Source organism: Heptranchias perlo, chromosome 5 (assembly GCF_035084215.1).
Source record: "Heptranchias perlo isolate sHepPer1 chromosome 5, sHepPer1.hap1, whole genome shotgun sequence".
NCBI lineage: Eukaryota > Metazoa > Chordata > Chondrichthyes > Hexanchiformes > Hexanchidae > Heptranchias > Heptranchias perlo.
Genome location: NC_090329.1, coordinates 68,804,467 through 68,822,822, shown reverse-complemented (window position 1 = coordinate 68,822,822; position 18,356 = coordinate 68,804,467). Strand labels below are relative to the sequence as shown.

Here is an 18,356-nt window from a genome sequence, read left to right as displayed (position 1 = left end):
CAAGAGCACATTTTGCATGAGTGAAAATGTTAGTCAATAAATAACAAAGATTTTTTCCCTTTTACAGTCCTGTGTGCCTGGATACAGACGAGTAAATAGCACCCTCTATGGAGGAATCTGTGTACCATGTACCTGCTATGGCCATTCTAAGTATTGTGATGACATTACTGGGGAATGTTTGGTAAGTGTGGATCAATGCAAGGTATTTACCCAGACTGGGATAAGAATATTTGTTTTTTGTTGTGTTGATTATTCACAGCAAATCCAGAGTGCCAATGCCAGTGTAACATTTGGAGTGCATTTATATCGAGAAATGTAGCAGCACTACCCACGACCCCGCTCTGTTAGTAACATTGATCGCACCATCTGTTTCACATAATATTTGTTGTTACAGTCAGTTAATGCCTCATGTTATGAAAAAACTAATTTAATTACAGGGAAATCTCAATTTATGCTGTAATGATATTTTAAAATTATTTTCCATGTTGGTGTTGAAAAAATATGCTTTTAACTCTTAAAAGCATACTACAGTAGCATAAATGCAGACATACAACAAATTACCAGGAGAGCATTTTTTTTCTTTTATTCAGTATATACAGTAAATAAAGTCAAGGTCTTTGGTTTTGCGTACATCTCTAAGTTTGCATAATAATCAGCATCATAGTAAATCTATTTTGCCATCTTCACCAGTGGATTGGCCTGATAATTCACAGACAGCATAAAATAGTGGCACCAAAAATCTACAACTGTTCTGGTAGACTACCACTATAATTTTGACAGGATTCCAGCAGCACGTCCAGAAACTATCCAGGAACCAGTTATAATGGGTCACAGCCTCGCACCAAGACTTCTGGTGGCAGAGCCTCTGCCTGCCTTTATTAGGGAAAAGGGGGCAGGAACTCTGAACGTCGAAGTTCCTTTCTCCCCCAACCTCTTTCGGGACCTGGCGTAGTGTTGTTGCTGATATGCTTGGTGAGAACAGACATTCTGACTGACAAACTGGTGGTTTTGGGGCCCACCTAGAGGTCCAGGCTGGAATCGTTGCCTAGATCCCCAAGTAATTGGCCAGGCAATTTTTATTAATTTTTATAGTGCCCACACTTTGTATATGCGCTTTTGGGGCAGCTTAAGTTTTCTTCTGATTGGGGTGGGTGGGTGGGGGAGGAAGGGAACCCAGCAGACACCCTACAACCTTGCACTTAAGCTGACATATGCTACTCCATGGATTTTCGAGGCCAATGAGCTCAATTTTAAAACGGAGCTGAGAGGGGAGGGTGTCAAATTGAGGTCGGGAAATCCATTAGTACGGGTTTCCCGGACATCCTTACGATTTTGACGTAAGGACGTCTTTTATTTTTTTTTGTCGGTTTCCCGTCTGACTGACCAGCTGATTGACAGGCTGATCTCAGTCGGACGGGAGACCAGCCAGGGGGAGGATGTCATCACGTAAGTCTGCAGGTAAGTCTTTGTTTGTATGGATGGGGGGCGGGGTGTAAAGGACATGGGTGGGCAAGGGGCATGGATGGGCATAGGTGAGCAATGGGGGTCATGTGTCATGGGGGATGGGATCGGGGGTCAGTCATGGGGGGGTGTAGAGATTGGGGGTCATCGTGGGGGTCCACGATCGTTGAGGGGGAGGGTCGGGGGTCGAAGAATCAGAATGGGGGGGTGCGAGGATTGGGGTCGGGGGTGGGAGTATCGGTGTGGGGTGGGGGATCGGGGTCGGGGGTCAGAGGGGGAATATCGGGGTCGGGGGGAGGATCGGGCTTTGGGGTCGGGGGTCTGCAATTCAGCGTGGTCCGCGATCAGGGGTCCGCGATTCGGCGTGGTCCGCGATCAGGGGTCCGCGATCGTTGGGGGTCATGCAGGTAGGCTTGTTGGGCCTGGGGGGAGCACTCCTGCTCCTTCGAGCCCACAAGCTGTGCCTGCACCTATCTGTTAGTCTTGGGCCTTCTCGCCTCTTTTCACGAGGCATAAAACAGAAGGCCCGGGAATCCTGGTCCCCCGTGGTTGAAATCGAGAATTGGAGATAAATGGAGGCCTTAAGCCTCCTTGGAAGCTTTTAAGGCCCAACCCACCTCCTGAGAGCGGGTTGGTCGCTCGCCCCTTGTCCCGCCCAGGTGAAAACTGGAAATGGGCGGGTTGGAGGCGGGTTGGGGGCGGGTCTGAAATGGTGGCAATTTTCAATGCCCCCCCTGCCCCCAACCCACCCGTTTTTTGACTTTGAAAATGGAGCCCAATGTTTCTACCAAAGGTGTGCCATTTTTACCAAGACATTATTTGTATGTAAAGCATTCAACAAGTTTAATTGAAGTTAAAGGTCATGATTCTTAATGGTGCTAAAACTCCAATTTCAACTGCAGATCTGTGTCTCAACACTCCAGTTAAATCATAATAGCCTTTGCTGTGCTGATGAAATGTGGAACTGCAGTTAAAATGGAAATGAAAATACTGAATCTTCAATCCTGTGATTTGAGTCCTGTGATCTTTGATTTTGACTAAACTTGTTAAAATGCTGAGTACTTTAAGGAGTCTTGAAGAAAGACATTTAAATTAGTTCCATCACAAGTAGATAAAATATGATGTTATTGGGGAGGGTCAGTAGATGTTTGCTAAGACTGAAGGATTAGTGGAAAAGCAGCATGAAGCTGGTTATATCATGCCTGTGGAAATATGGAAACCATTTCACTCGGTTATTATGCTGTAAATAGATAATCAATCAGGAACTCCGAAATAATGAAATACAGAACATGTTTCAAGTGTTAGGAAAACTTAATAACTGAAGAATGAATCACAAGTGAATTATAATGAAGTTTTTCTCAATAGTGTAATACATTCTGCAGTCTCGTGTCTCATTGAGTATCCTCTATGAGTACCACACTCAACTGGGGAAAAGTGCAATACAGAATCTATTACACAAGTGAGAACTCACCTGAGTAGGTCAGTCATCAGAAATGAGTGTTTGTCCCCTGAAAATGTATTTAGTTGTCATGATGCATGAAATTCATGGGAATTATAATGAAATTTTACATCCATAATTCAATATAATGAAAAAATAACATACAATCATTTTCAAAACTGGAGTCCTGCAACTATGCAGGATTGACATGCAATATTATTACTTCAATGCAATGTAATATCCAAACTTTGATTTTAAAAAGGACACAGATATACGTGAGGTGCAGTTATTACTGACTGTTATTTGAACCATGGCCTCTTACCACGCAGATATTGTGCCACTTTACCTGAATTGAAAGTGTAGTATTTATCTTACTATATAGTTAAATATTGTAGGCTTAAACTTTATATAGCCATGGCCAGAAGGTTGTTAAAATGTATTCCTGCAATATTTGCTTGGCATCTCATTTGTTTGTCCTGCCTTTTATTTCAGGAGCACTGTATGCCACTTTATTTGCAATTTAGTTTGAAAATTATTATTAATAATACAAATCAATCCCAAGAAACAGATATTATTGAAAAATATTAGTAGAGGGTGCAAATAAAATGAATTAAATTGCAATCAGGAAAAGTTAAGTTTGTAAATGCTGAGGATTAAACCAGAAACTTCAGACTTTACCAATGAGCTACTTCTAAATGCCTAAGCAATAAAGTTGGAAAATCTCCAGTTCCGCTTAAAATGCACCGAAATAGTCAGCGGCAGGAAGGCGCCATTGTGTATATGGGGAAATTTTGTGAGACGAGGCTCCCTGAAGGAGTCTCTGGCAATGCAAATTGTAGAATAGGGTGTCGAGGTCAGCATTCCCAATTCACAGCGCTCTTGATTTTCAATCACTGCAAAATCAGGGGTGCCACAAATTGGGTGAGTTGACTTCCCTGCCCAATTTTCCAATTCACGCTTCCGTCAAATGAGGCAAAATATATTGCATAATGTAAAAGGGAATTTGCATCAAATAGTGTGTAAAGTGACTGTAAAAAAAATAGTATTTTATATTTTTTGTCTTTACACTGATTTACAGAGCTGAAACTTTATCCTACATTAGCGACATTGCTGGAATATATTCAGTTTTGGTTTGAGACCCTACGAATTTCATTCCATAAACCCATTAATGGTATTTTAAGGTAGTGCCCAAGAAATCCTGGTACAGCTGTTCGAGCCAGTGCACATACAAGTAGTCTTGGCCATTACATTATTTCAAGTACATAGAATAAAAAACATGCATAACTATAATCATTGCACTTCAGTGTAATCCATTGTGTAGTAAGGATTTTATGATATATCTGAGAGATTTTCTGAGTACATGAGATAATAAAAGTTTATTCCATAGAAAAAATGACAATCAATTATTAAAATAATTATTTTTTTAAATTTCCCCTTGCAAAATTTCTCCCCTCTCCCCTCTGGTAACTTGCCCAAGTGGCACTATTCTTGATTGAATAGTGAGTGTTACAGATAGTCCAATTCTGTTTTCACCCAATGACTATACATGTGCGCTTCAAGCAGGGATTGCAAAATGAGTGTTAACCTTGGTTCCCTAATCAAGGGATGTTGAAGGCACTGGTGCATTTACCACCACGGTGGCTGAGATTAGCAAGCTCATTGGATAATCTCAGCTTTGACTGAGTTATCATTCTAATAACTATAAAGCAGGTTTTGATATTGCCATTTTTGGAAGGTCATAGCATGTCAGAATAATGCCTGAAACATTACAGGAAGACTATTTTATGATTAGTGAAGCTTTATAGATTATATTTTTCAAAATTTCCATTTGGTTCCATGTCCACAAACCAATGTCTTTAAATTGCTTTTTTATCAAACTAGTAAGTATGAGTATTTTTCATAGATAGCTAAATGGTGCAATATTTTGTTATTCACAGTAATCAAATTAATAGAATTTCTAACCTGAATTTGTCAGTAGCTTTGTACTTAATCCCTGATATACTGAAATCTGAATGTGCATTAAAACATTTTTTTTCTTTTATTCCAAACACTTCTGTGATCAGCATACCATATGCCAAGTTGGCTATTCTCATTAACTCAAAAGTAGTTTGTTTTTATTCAGTCTGACAAGGCATGAAGCTTAAAGCAACTTTTATCATTTTATTATTTCAATAATGCTAGATGGATTGCTACCAGTGTGTTACGATGATGAAATTAGTTTTATACTGTGGTGCTTTCTTCATCTTAATGATTGGTTTTACGATGCACTCCTCTCTTGAGGTAGTGTTATATCTTTATGCCACAGGTTAACTCCAATTAATGAAGGACATTCCACATAAATGTCATTTTAGAAAGGCAATATTTTTTGCTAAGCACTGCGCATAGTTAATGCATTCTTGAAAGATTTTCTTAACATATATGAATCTAGACATTATAATACAAGATAGTATGCAATATAACCTTATGCCAGATTAAAAGATATAGGGGTAGAGTTTCCCTTTGTTTCTGCTAGTTGTGCGCTCAAATTCCAGAGCAATCGACCGAACCAGCGCAAAAGATCGGGGAATTTTAAACGTAAGTGAGTTATGCCCAATACCACTTACTTTCGGGTTTTCCACGATCTTTTATGCTGGTTTAAGATTCAATTTGCCTGGATCAGGACCCGCCCACAAAACTGGCCACGGCCCTAGTTCGACATTGTGAGTTTACGCTGATTGTGCTGGTTCAGGAAGGCTCTTCAAATTGTGCTCATTTTCTTAGGCGCAAAGGCACGAGTAGGCACGTTTTAAAAGTTTTTACGTATCAAAAATATTTAATTTACTAAAAAACTGACTAGTGCACACCAATGAAACTAGTAAATGGTTTAGTATAGTTTTTTTTAAGTCATTTTCAGTGATTCAAAATCAGGTTACTCACAGGTGGAGGACTGGACACTCTTATTAAAAATTATTATTTTTGTGATAAACCCCTTTTCAGCTGTATTAATAAAATTGCACCAGGTTACCACTCTTAAATACATCAATATTTTATAACGCAAAGAAAAAAAAATAAACAGTTAAGTTCTATATTGCTGCTCGATTGCGTTGGTTCATGGAAGATTTTACATTTGTGATTATGCAAATGATTTTAGCTGAAACTTGAATTCTAACCTAACCAGCGCAATTTTGGGCACATTTTGGGCGCAATTTCCCGAATGCGCTCAAAGTGGAAACTCTACCCCTTAAAGTGCAACACAATTTACAAAAATAGCACAATGTACGTTTTGAAAATCTGAGAAGAAGTGTTAAATACTTCTAATTTCACTTCAAGTTTGAAGTTGTTATGCTTGTTACAATATTTTTCATCACTTGAAAGTTACATATATTCTACCTTCAAGAAACATGCCTGAAGGTGGGGAATATTTTTATTGAAAATAAAGTGCAATGTATTTTGAACTAATTAAACATAGAAACATAGAAAATAGGAGCAGGAGTAGGCCATTCGGCTCTTCGAGCCTGCTCCGCCATTCAATATGATCATGGCTGATCCTCTATCTCAATACCATATTCCCGCTCTCTCCCCATACAACTTGATGCCTTTTGTGTCTAGAAATCTGTCGAGCTCCTTCTTAAATATATTCAGTGACTTGGCCTCCACAGCCTTCTGTGGTGGAGAATTCCACAGGTTCATCACCCTCTGAATGAAGAAATTTCTCCTCATCTCAATCCTAAATATCTTACCCCATATCCTGAGACTATGACCCCTCGTTCTGGACCCCCCAGCCAGGGGAAACATCCTCCCTGCATCCAGTTTGTCTAGCCCTGTCAGAATTTGATATGTTTCATTCAGGTCCCCTCTCATTCTTCTAAACTCGAGTGAATACAGGCCAGGTCGACCCAATCTCTCCTCATATGACAGTCCTGCCAGCCCAGGAATCAGTCTGGTGAACCTTCGCTGCACTCCCTCTATGGCAAGTATATCCTTTCTTAAGTAAAGAGACCAAAACTGCACACAATACTCCAGGTGTGGTCTCACCAAGGCCCTGTATAACTGCAGTAAGACATCCTTGCTCCTGTACTCAAATCCTCTTGCAATGAAGGCCAACATACCATTTGCCTTCCTAACTGCTTGCTGCACCTGCATGTTTGCTTTCAGTGACTGGTATACAATGACACCCAGGTCTCTTTGTACACAAACATTCCCCAATCTATCACCATTTAAATAATACTCTGCCTTTCTGTTTTTCCTTCTGAAGTGGATAACTTCACATTTATCCACGTTATACTGCATCTGCCATATATTTGCCCACTCACTCAACTTGTCTAAATCGCCTTGAAGTCTCTTTGCATCCTCCTCACAACTCACGATCCCACCTAGCTTTGTGTCGTCAGCAAACTTGGAATATTACATTTGGTTCCCTCATCCAAATCATTGGTATATATTGTGAATAGCTGGGACCCAAGCACTGATCCCTACGGTACCCCACTAGTCACTGCCTGCCACCCCGAAAAAGACCCATTTATTCCTTCTCTCTGTTTCCTGTCTGTTAACCAATTTTCAATCCATGCCAGTATATTATCACCAACTCCATGTGCTTTAATTTTGCACACTAACCTCTTATGTGGGACTTTATCAAAGGCCTTCTGAAAATCTAAATAAACCACATCCACTGGTTCTCCCTTAGTTGTAGGAATATTTTATGCAACCTTGGAGAGGTGGGGCTGGTGGTGCTGTTTGTGGTTGTGGTGGCCATTCCAGGTGGTCTGAGTACTTGACTATCTTAACTTTGCAGATCTCCCTATGAGAATCTATCAAATATGTGTGACTCCCTGGCATCACGAGCAGCCAGGTGAACTGCTGCTCTGCCGATGGTTTGCCCATTGTGCACCTCCTCCTCCTCGCCATCTTCGATGTTGATGGCAGGTGCAGCTGCTTCATGAGCTCATGGGACCTCATCCACCGGTAACCCTCTCTGTTGAGCGATGTTGTGCAGGATACAATACACGACCATTATTCTACACACCCTCGCTGGTACGCTCTGAAGGGCTCCCCAGATCGATCCAGGCACCTGAAACGCATCTTCAGCATTCCTATGGCTTGCTCTATGACAGACCTGGTGGTGTGACTGTCGTCGTACCACTGCTGTGCCTCATTGATCTGCAGGGGGTACCCCTTGTCTCCAAGGAGCCAGCCCTTAAGCCTGCCTTGTGCATGGAAGAGGGCCGGGATGTTAGATTTGCGCAAAATGAAGGAATCATAGCAGCTGCCAGGGAATTTGGCACACACCTGCAGAAACCTCTTCCGGTGGTCGCAAACGAGCTGCGCATTGATGGAGTGATGGAGTGATATCCCTTTTGGTTGATGATCAGCCCTGGATCATATGCAGGTCCTTGGATTGCTACATGCATGCAATTAATTGTGCCCTATACCTGTGGGAAGCCAGCCAGAGAGTGGAAACCCACTGCCCTCTCAGTCTGGCTGATGTCGACGGGGAACTTGACGTAGTTGGATGCCCCGCCAAACAAGCCATCCTTGACCTGTCGTATACACTTATGTGGAAAAACGGCTGCGAGATCCTCCTGATGTCACCCTTGGCACCCAGGAAGGATCCAGAGGCGAAGAAATTGAGGGCAGTGGTGACTTCAACTGCGTCGGGCAATGCGTGGTCACCAGGCCCAGCTGGGAGCAGCTCTGCATGAAGGAGCGTCTGTGACCACCTGGCGACTCAATCTGAGCCTTCGTAGGCACTGCTCGTCAGAAAGGTCCAGTTGGCTCAACCTCTGCCTGTAGACCCTCTCACGTGGGTAGTGCCTCCTGCGACCTCGGCCTCTTAGCTGGTCCACTCTCTGCTCTTCTGCAGGTCCTTCTGGCGCACCTCTGATTTATGGAGCTGCAACTCCCAGAACTGCACGGTGTGCCTGCCGTGGATGGTGATATGCCTCCTCCTCGGATGTACTGCTGAATAAATCCATTGCGCCCCTCATCCTGATTATATCAATTTGAGGGGATTCAAATGTAAGTAAATATGTGTGAACACAAGAATTCTGAGTGCGAAGAAAGAAATCTCAGTCTAAACACAAAGAACTCCCAGCCAAAGGTTTGTCTGAGGGAACTAATTGCCATGCTTCAAAATCTCACCTTTTCCTCACGTGTCAATCACTGGTTTAAAGGTCCAAATGGCTAACGACTGCAAATCGCCTCTGTTTCCATGGTGTGTTTCAGAGGCCAAGGGAGACACGTTCAGGTAGAGTTAAAATGGTTTGTCTGCCTCAATACACTAAAATTTAATGCCCTTAGCTACTACAACTACCTTAATTGCACCTTTAAATGTCAAAGTCGCTGGGACTTCCGGGTTCCAGAAGTGCGCACGCATTCAGATGCATCTGGGTCAAACACAGAAGTCGGCGGGTTGGAGCCGGGATTTGTTCTGAAATTTTCACTGCCACCCTGCCCTCAGCCCACCCGTTCTTCTGGATTGAAATTTACCCCCTGGACTTCGAGGGCTAAATTACAAGGAGAGATTACACAAACTAGGGTTGTATTCCCTGGATCCTAGAAGATTAAGGGGTGATTTGATCAAAGTTTTCAAGATATTAAGGGGAACTGATAGAGTCGATAGACAGAAACTATTTCCACTGGTTGGGGAGTCTAGAACTAGGGGACATAGTCTAAAAATTAGAGCCTGGACTTTCAGGAGTGAAGTTAGGAAACACTTCTACACGCAAAGGGTGGTAGAAGTTTGGCATTCTCTTCCACAACGGCAGCTGATGCTAGTTCAATTATTAATTTTAAGTCTGATATTGATAGATTTTTGTTCCTATGTTCCTCAGAAGGTTCTTAAAGGAAATATTATTTATCTTAGGATTGCCAACATGACACTACTGGCCCATTTTGTGATAAATGTCGGCCTGGCTTTTATGGAGACTCTACTCGGGGAACACCCAATGACTGTCACCCTTGCAGTTGTCCATTACTAATTTCTACAAATAAGTAAGTATGATATAAATTAATCTGTATCTGTAGCATCAGGAAATTAACTGCTCATACTATATTTCTACTTCTACCTGACGGCATGTGTAGTGGGAAGAAGTATTAGTGTCAGAACTTGATTTGTGAAATGAATAGCCATCAGTTAAAGAGCAAACTTCACCTCCTTTCCCCTGTCTCCAATCAATTCATGGCTTTCACATCTAAGCAGCAGTGATTGATACTGTCTTTGTAACCTATCTAATCACCATATCCCAGCAGATTGATGCAAAGCATATCTTTTTCATACAAAGATTCAGGAAAATATATAATAAAGACAATATCAGATGCCAAAAAAACATAATTAAGCTTTATCTATTAACATAATCTTCCGAAGCACCACATACTCTAATTGTACTGAAATCATTGAAGGTACACAATGAGGAAAAGCGGTAGCCTGGCTATTACACTGCTCCCTACTTTATATCTATTGTAACTACTTTTTTTTGTATTTTTTAAATCACTTTTACATGGTGATTAGAATTCACAGAAAATGGTTTAATATTACCTTTGCTGCAGCATGAATTATTGTTCCCCACCGCACCCTCAATCTGACAACCACGTAGACAGTGAATCACTTATTAAGAAAGTATATGGCCTTTTCTTAATTAAAAAAAGAGTCAAATTGTTATTCAATATTAAACAAAGCCTGAAAAAGTCATGGCTCTGGATTCCAACATCTACTTAATATTTTTGTTGATAGAAAAAAGTAAATGAATTGTCAGCAGTAAGTTGTGTCACACAACAACTTAAAGGGGTATACATCCCAGAGCACTTCAGAGGATACTCATTCATGGTTTTCATAGAATAATGTACATAGTCATGGAATTTGATCCCCAAAGCACCAGTAAAAATTCCAGAACATCATTCAATAAAGATGGAATTTGACTTATTTAAGACACTGTAAATCAGTGGCCCTGATAACCACTACATGGCATAAACATCCATATTGTTATAAAACAGTGGGGTAAATTTTCAATTTGCTGCCAGGACGTGAAATCAATGGAAATGACAATCAGGCAGTTTCTATAATGGGAGGCCGAGCTGCAACACCAATTGTATGCTTAGGTGGTAAGTTAAAAATCTGCCTAGGTGTATCATCTGACTCATCATGAACAACACCATTGGAGTACTGCTGGAACGGCCACAATACTAACTGCTGTAGATCTACTCACCATGACTTTCGTGTCCGAGAAACTTCCCTTTATTCCACCCTGTTCTATCTTCCTTCCAACCATCTCTCTGTCCATGTGGCCACATTTCCTTTAATTCCATACATCATTACCTTTGTGGTTCCTTATCAAATACTTTTTTGGAAAATTCATATACTCCACATCCACTGCATTTCCTTTACTTTTCCTCTATTATTTCTTCAAATAATTTTAATGGGTTGGTCAAGCATGACCTCCCCTTCAGAATCCAATGTTGCCTGAACCCAATTAACTCATGGTTCTCCAAGTCCTTAGTAATTTCATCCTATAATATAGACTCCACGGCTCTTCCACCAAAGTTACAGCGGGTGGTTGGCGGACCCCCTGCGCAGAAAACTGGTTCTCTGTTTTCTGAATTGGTACCGGAGAGCAGAGGCAAATGACAATATAAATGCAGAAGAATAGCAAGCAGAAGTAATTTTGGCATCACTGTCCCACAGTACCAGTTGGACAGGATCTTTTTCATACATTATTACAAGCATGATCAATGTCTTTTAAGAAAATAAACAATTGTTACATCTTCCCAGTTGAATAAGCTCAGCATGGTGGTTACAGTCAGATACAGTGCTTCGCCAAGCCCTCAGGGGCACAGGCAAGCAGCTGTACATTCCTTTTTTTATATAGTGCAGAGTTACAGGCTACAGGGAATTTCAGACTGAAATGCCATTGAGATGTTGCCATCTTTTTACTATACTCAGTGTCGGCCGAAATACCCAATAGTCATTCCAGAGACTGTTAGCTGGAATGAGATCCCTGCTCTATCTTTGGTGCCGGAAAGAAAAAGTAGTTGTTGTCTGTTTCACAGTGATGATTTCAGTAAAGAGCACTCGACTATGCAGCTAATACAATTTTCTTTATTTTATCTTTTTGTGTCTGTGTCTGCACAACATGAACAACATAGTTTTAGTCCAACCTGTCACCTGGATTCTAGGGGAGAGATAATATGTGACCGGTGCCCTCCTGGCTATGCAGGACCTCGATGTGACAGGTAAGGAATCTCTGTTTTTTTTATTTTGTTTCCACAAGTACTGGCTAGAGCTTTTAAAAGCTTCACTGGTGAAGAAAGTTCAAAGTAGAAAAGTTTGTTGCAGAAAAGTTGTTTATGACAACTTCTTGCATGGATCAGATGCAATTTTCTACTTTGCTCACAAATAATATTTATTTATATCTTCATTTCTTTAGAGTATATTTTAAATAGAGATATTTCACATTCTGTGATTCTGTACTTTGTTTTTCTCATGTTTTGTAATATTAATCATTACTTTTATTATAGTAGTAGCACATCATTTTATAAACAGTGTGATACATAATGACGATCATATCAGTCTCCTGGAAAAATTTTTTAAAATTAGTCCTTGAAATGTTGAAGTATTTCTGCTGGAATCTGACACACATATGCATTTTATCTGAAAGTCATCAAACTAAAAATAAAAACCACCATTTCAAGGTGATTGAGAACAGAGTATAAAAAAACCTGGCCAGTTGCAATGTATATAGTTGAATTTTCAAAATATTTTCAAATAACATTAGTTTATTTGAGATCAACTTTTTGAATACTTCAATCTGACATGATGAAAATTTAACCTCTAATACCTTCACTTCTCTCTAAAGATGTGCTTATGCTTTTGCAAAACTGAGTTGACATCGGCTGACCCATGAAGTGTTCTATCAAAGAAACAATTCAGGGCTTTCAGCACCTGTTGAAAATTAATATTTTGAAATGTCGGTATTTTCAGTTCACTGGCTTTTTGATCTTAGTAAAAGTAAAATGAAACGTGATGATTCCACAATAGTTATAACACAATATTTTATTGATGTTCCAGTGTTTCTAAATATAAGATTTCAGTTTCCCAGAAATGCAGAAACACAACATAAGTGATTACAGAATTGGAAAGTCCACACCATATTAGGAGATGATTCATTTAAAGGGTATGCTTTGATATACTGCTGGTCATGCAAAGAAAAACATGTTATATTGGGAGTGTCTGCATGTGTTACAGTTGAAAGGGACACCTGTCATTATGTCTCACTGCAGCAGAAGGCTATTTCTGTCAGACTAATCACACTTGTCAGTGGGGGAGCTACAGTAAGCAACATATGCTGCAGTTTATATTATTTTAGAAGCAAAGGAGCAATGATGCTACATATGAGAGCATACGGGCACCAAAACAATAAAGAAAGAGCAAAAGGGGCAAAAACTAAAACAAGCAGAAAAATCATTGAGTTTTCCATGGTTATTAAAAATAGCTGGTATGAAATGTGATAAGCTGGTTGAAACATATCAGGGTCTATTCATAGGTGAAATATATTTTGGTCTGTTAGTTGATAGTTATAGATAAACTTAATTTGAGAACAGACTCTATCCATTCTCACCCTGTTCCAAAATGAGGATGGACATTGGAATTGCAATATGGATTTGGATTCTGTTTCTGTTAACTTTATTTTCCTTGAAGTGAAAGTTCTTTATATATAAATTATTTGAAATGTATTACTTAATTTTGATCAAAATATTAGAGCATCAAACTACATTTTCAATATTTTATTCAGCTGAAAATGACAGCCTTTAAATCCCCTGAAGCAGTATTCTCAACCATCATTAAATTTATTGACAGTCAGTGAAACAATAATCATTTCAAAACTCATAGTTGAAAAAAATCAACGAGGCTGTGAAATTCACTTGTACAGTTGCACAAAATAAATAAATTATACTTCATTTTTATATTTAAAAAGAATGGGCTATTTGTATTTGAGATAATTCTTGTGATATTTATTTTGGTATCACTACAAAAATTTGACAGTAAGTAAGTTATCTTGTCTGTTAATTTACAGCCTATGAAATGGCTGTCAGTCCAGTGTTCCATTGTTTCAACTAGATATTGACTGTTGAATTCCCTGATTGCAGAAAAAGGGTAGAGAGACTGCCATATAGCTCTTGAATATGAAGTAATAATTGAAGAATAGCTTGGTGAAAACGCCAGGTAACGGAGCTACTGTGTACTTTCAACATTTCCTGTTTTTATTTTGGATTTTTGGCATTTGCAGATTTTTTTCTTTTTTTACCTGTAAACTACTGCAATTAAAAATAGAAAGTGCTAGAAAACATAGCTGGTTCATCAGCATCTGAAAGGGAAAAGAAAAGTTAACCTTCTGGTGTGACCCTTCTATTATAGTTTGGGGTTTCCCGCAGTCTTGCTCTCATGCACACATCTAGACTACAGTTTCCATAAGCAGTCTAAGACTTACATACTGAAACCTGTGTTTGTATTCACTGCATTAAATACGTTAGTGCCTTCAAGTTAAACAATGAAAGCCTAATTTCTTATTAGAGAATGAGTTCTCCCATTACCCCCAAGAACAGAAAATAAAATGCAACCAGTTTATTTATGGATGAAATGTTCAGAAGGAAAAATACAGAACAATTTCATAACCAAACTTAAAACATATGATTGATAATGCAGTCCTGGCACTGTGGCAATGGGAGTGTTGCTTTTTGAGTGCTGTGTTTTCCTGTGGCCCTATGAAATGATCTTATGCTACAATGTGAGGTCAACTGCTTTGCATAATATTGCAGCACTCCCAGTGTAGAGCACACAAAGCAAAGGGCTGTATTATTTAGTGCCAGCAGCTCTTAAAGGGCTGATGGTCATTTTCTAGTTGTACTGCTACCGAGGGATAGAAATGGCTGCAGCAAGACCAGGATAGTGAATGACACCCTTCCAAGATGCAACTATCAAGCGACTCTTCTTTAAAGAACAGGAAGTAATAAGGCTAACCATGCAGCACCCATTTCATTCTGGAGGTTGAGGGCCAGTTCAGGAATGGAAACTGCATTATGGGCTAAGAACCCACTGACATTTGTTTGAATCTTAATGAGCCTGCAACACACCTGGTGCACAGGTCCTCAATGCCACAAGTGCTTCCCCACTGAATTATTCTGATCTGAGCACTTGATAATGCAGAGAAATTTGAACACGAAAACAGGCTATTCGACCAACCAGACCATGTTGCTGTTTATCCTCCACACAAGCAGTACTCCTAATCCCATGTGCATGCCCTGTCCCCTTTTTCCTTTACCCCCCTTTCCTTCAACCATCTATCTCACCTATTCTTAAATGTTGATGTGATCTCTGCTTCAGCCATTAACTCCAGTAATGTATTCCACGGTCTCACAGCCTTCTGTGTAAAAAAAAAAGTTTCTCCTGCTCTCTGTCCCAAATCTTTTGTATTTAATCTTATATCAATGTCCCCTCATTCTCGACCCCACAACTACTGGAAACAGTGGGGTAGAATTTCCATGGGGGTTCCCCTGATCTCCTGCCGTACTTTTGGCGGAAACCCCAGGGAAACGGTGCAAATGGCCATTGTCACTACTTCTCCAGGGTTTCCACCAATTCTCTGCTGAAATTACAGTATGTGTCCATCTACCTTGTCCAATACGGGCTGCCTGTGATCAATATGGACGCATTGTTTTTGTTTTCTCTCCCCACTTTAATTGTACTAGTAGTTTATTAGGTGGGGTTGAATAAACTAAATAAAACACTATTTTCTGTAGTTTTTTTCTGAACCTATGATCAAAGTATGCTATTGAACAATAACATTAACTCAGCAACTTGCATTTATATAGCGCCTTTGACGAAGAAAACCTCCCAATACATTTCACACAGGCATAAGGAAGAAATGGACGCTGAGCCAAAGAAAGAGCTAGTATCATAGAAAGGTTACAGCACAGAAAGAGGCCATTCGGCCCATCGTGGCTCTTCGTAAGAGCAATCCAGTTAGTTCCATTTGCCCGTTCTTTCCCTGTAGCCCTGCAAAATTTTTTCCCTTCAATTATTTATCCAATTCCTTTTTGAAAGCCCGATTGAATCTGCTTCCACCACCCTTTCAGGCAGTGCATTCCAGATCATAAACACTCGTTGCAAAAAAAAGTTTTTCTCATGTTGCCTTTGGTTCTTCTGCTAGTCACCTTAAACCTGTGTCCTCTGATTCTCAACCCTTCAGCCAATGGGAACAGTTTCTCTTTATTTACTTTATTTAAACACTTCTACCAAATCTTCTTCGCTGCCCTAAGGAGAACAACCCCACTTCTCCAGTCTATCCATGTAACTGAAGTCCCTCATCCCTGGAACCATTATAGTAAATCATTTCTGTACCCTCACTAAGGCCTTCACACCCTTCCTGAAGTATGGTGCCCAGAATTGGACACAATACTCCAGTTGTGGCCGAACCAGTGATTTATAAAGGTTCAACATAACTTCCTTGCTTTTGTACTCTATGCATCTGTTTATAAATCCCAGGATCCAATATGCTTTTTTAACCACTTTCTCAACCTGCCCTGCCACCTTCAAAGATTTGTGCACATTTACCTCCAGGTCTTTCTGTTCCTGCACTCCTTTTAGAATTGTACCGTTTAGCTTATAATTTCTCTCCTCATTCTTCCTGCCAAAATGTATCACATTGCACTTCTCTGCGTTAAATTTCATCTGCCATGTGTCCGCCAATTCTACCAGCCTGTCCATGTCCTCTTGAAGTCTATTACTACCCTCCTCACTGTTTACTAAACCTCCAAGTTTTGTGTCATCTGCAAATTTAGAAATTGTGCCCTGCACACCCAAGTCCAAGTCATTATTATATGTCAAAAAAAGCACTGGTCCTAGTACCAACCCCTGGGGAACACCACTGTATACCATCCTCCAGTCCAAAAAACAACTGTTCACCACTACTCTGTGTTTCCTGTCTCTTAGCCAATTTTGTATCCATGCTGCCACTGCCCCTTTTATTCAATAGTATTCAATTTTGCTGACAAGCCTATCATGTGGCACTTTATCGAAAGCCTTTTGAAAGTACATATGCACATCAACCCTCTCTGTTACCTGATCAAAAAATTCAATCAGGTTAGTTAAACACAATTTGCCTTTAACAAATCCATGCTGGCTTTCCTTTATTAATCCATACTTGTCAAGTGACTATTAATTTTGTCCCGGATTATTGTTTCTAAAAGCTTCCCCACCATCGAGGTTAAACTGACTGGTCTGTAGTTGTCGGAATTATCCTTACACCCTTTTTTAAATAAGAGTGTAACATTTGCAATTCTCCAGTCCTCTGGCACCACCCCCATGTCTAAGAATGATTGGAAGATTATGGCCAGCACCCCTGCAATTTCCACCTATACTTCCCTCAGCAAGCTGGAATGCATCCCATCCGGACTGGGTGACTTATCTACTTTGAGTACAGCCAGGCTATCTAGTACTTCCTCTTTATCAATTTTTAACCCATTCATTATCTCAACTACCTCCTCTTTCACTGTGACTTTGACAGCATCTTCTTCCTTGGTAAAGACAGATGCAAAGTACTCATTTAGTACCTCAGCCATGCCCTCTGCTCCCATGCGTAGATCTTTTTGGTCCCTAGTCAGTCCCACCCTTCCTCTTACTACCGGTTTACTATTTATATGCCTATAGAAGTCTTTTGGATTCCATTTTATGTTAGTTGCCATACTATTCTCATACTCTCTTTTTGCCCATCTTATTTCCTTTTTCACTTCTATTTACTTTCTATATTCAGCCTGGTTCTCACTTGTGTTATCAACCTGACATTGGTCATACGCCCCCTTTTTCTGCTTCATCTTACTCTCTATCTCTTTCGTCATCCAGGGAGCTCTGGCTTTGGTTGCCCTATCTTTCCCCTCATGGGAATGTACCTAGACTGTACCCAGACCATCTCCTCTTTAAAGGCTGCCCATTGTTCGATTACAGCTTTACCTGCCAATCTTTGATTCCAATTTACCTGGCCAGAGCCGTTCTCAACCCACTGAAATTGGCCCACCTCCAATTAAGTATTTTTACCCTAGATTGCTCCTTGTCCTTTTCCATAACTAATCTAAACCTTATGATACTATGTTCACTGTTCCCTAATTGTTCCCTCACTGACACTTTGCTCCACTTGACCCACTTCATTCCCCAGAACTAGATCCAGCAATGCCTCCTTCCTCATTGGGCCGGAAACATATTGATCAAGAAAGTTCTCCTGAACACACTTCAGAAATTCCTCCCCCTCTTTGCCCCTTAAACTATTACTATCTTAGTTTACATTAGGATAGTTGAAATCCCCCATTATCACTGCTCTATAGTTCTTGCACTCTCTGTAATTTTCCTGCAAATTTGCTCCTCTATATCAGATATTGGGAGGGATGACCAAAAGCTTAGCCAAAGAAGTGGGTTTTAAGGAGGGCCTTGAAGGTG

General features: G+C 40.3%; 1 protein-coding gene across 7 annotated transcripts in view; it reads left to right on the top strand.

Annotated features, from left to right (window-relative positions):
- lama2 (laminin, alpha 2) overlaps positions 1–18,356 on the top strand; it is a 378,441-nt gene that overhangs the window by 186,445 nt on the left and 173,640 nt on the right. For all 7 annotated transcript variants that reach the window (XM_067984560.1, XM_067984559.1, XM_067984558.1 and 4 more), the window contains exons 16-18: positions 68–181; positions 9,741–9,868; positions 12,017–12,103. In XM_067984560.1, the coding sequence (XP_067840661.1) occupies positions 68–181; positions 9,741–9,868; positions 12,017–12,103 (329 nt within the window). The remainder of the gene's footprint in view (positions 1–67; positions 182–9,740; positions 9,869–12,016; positions 12,104–18,356) is intronic.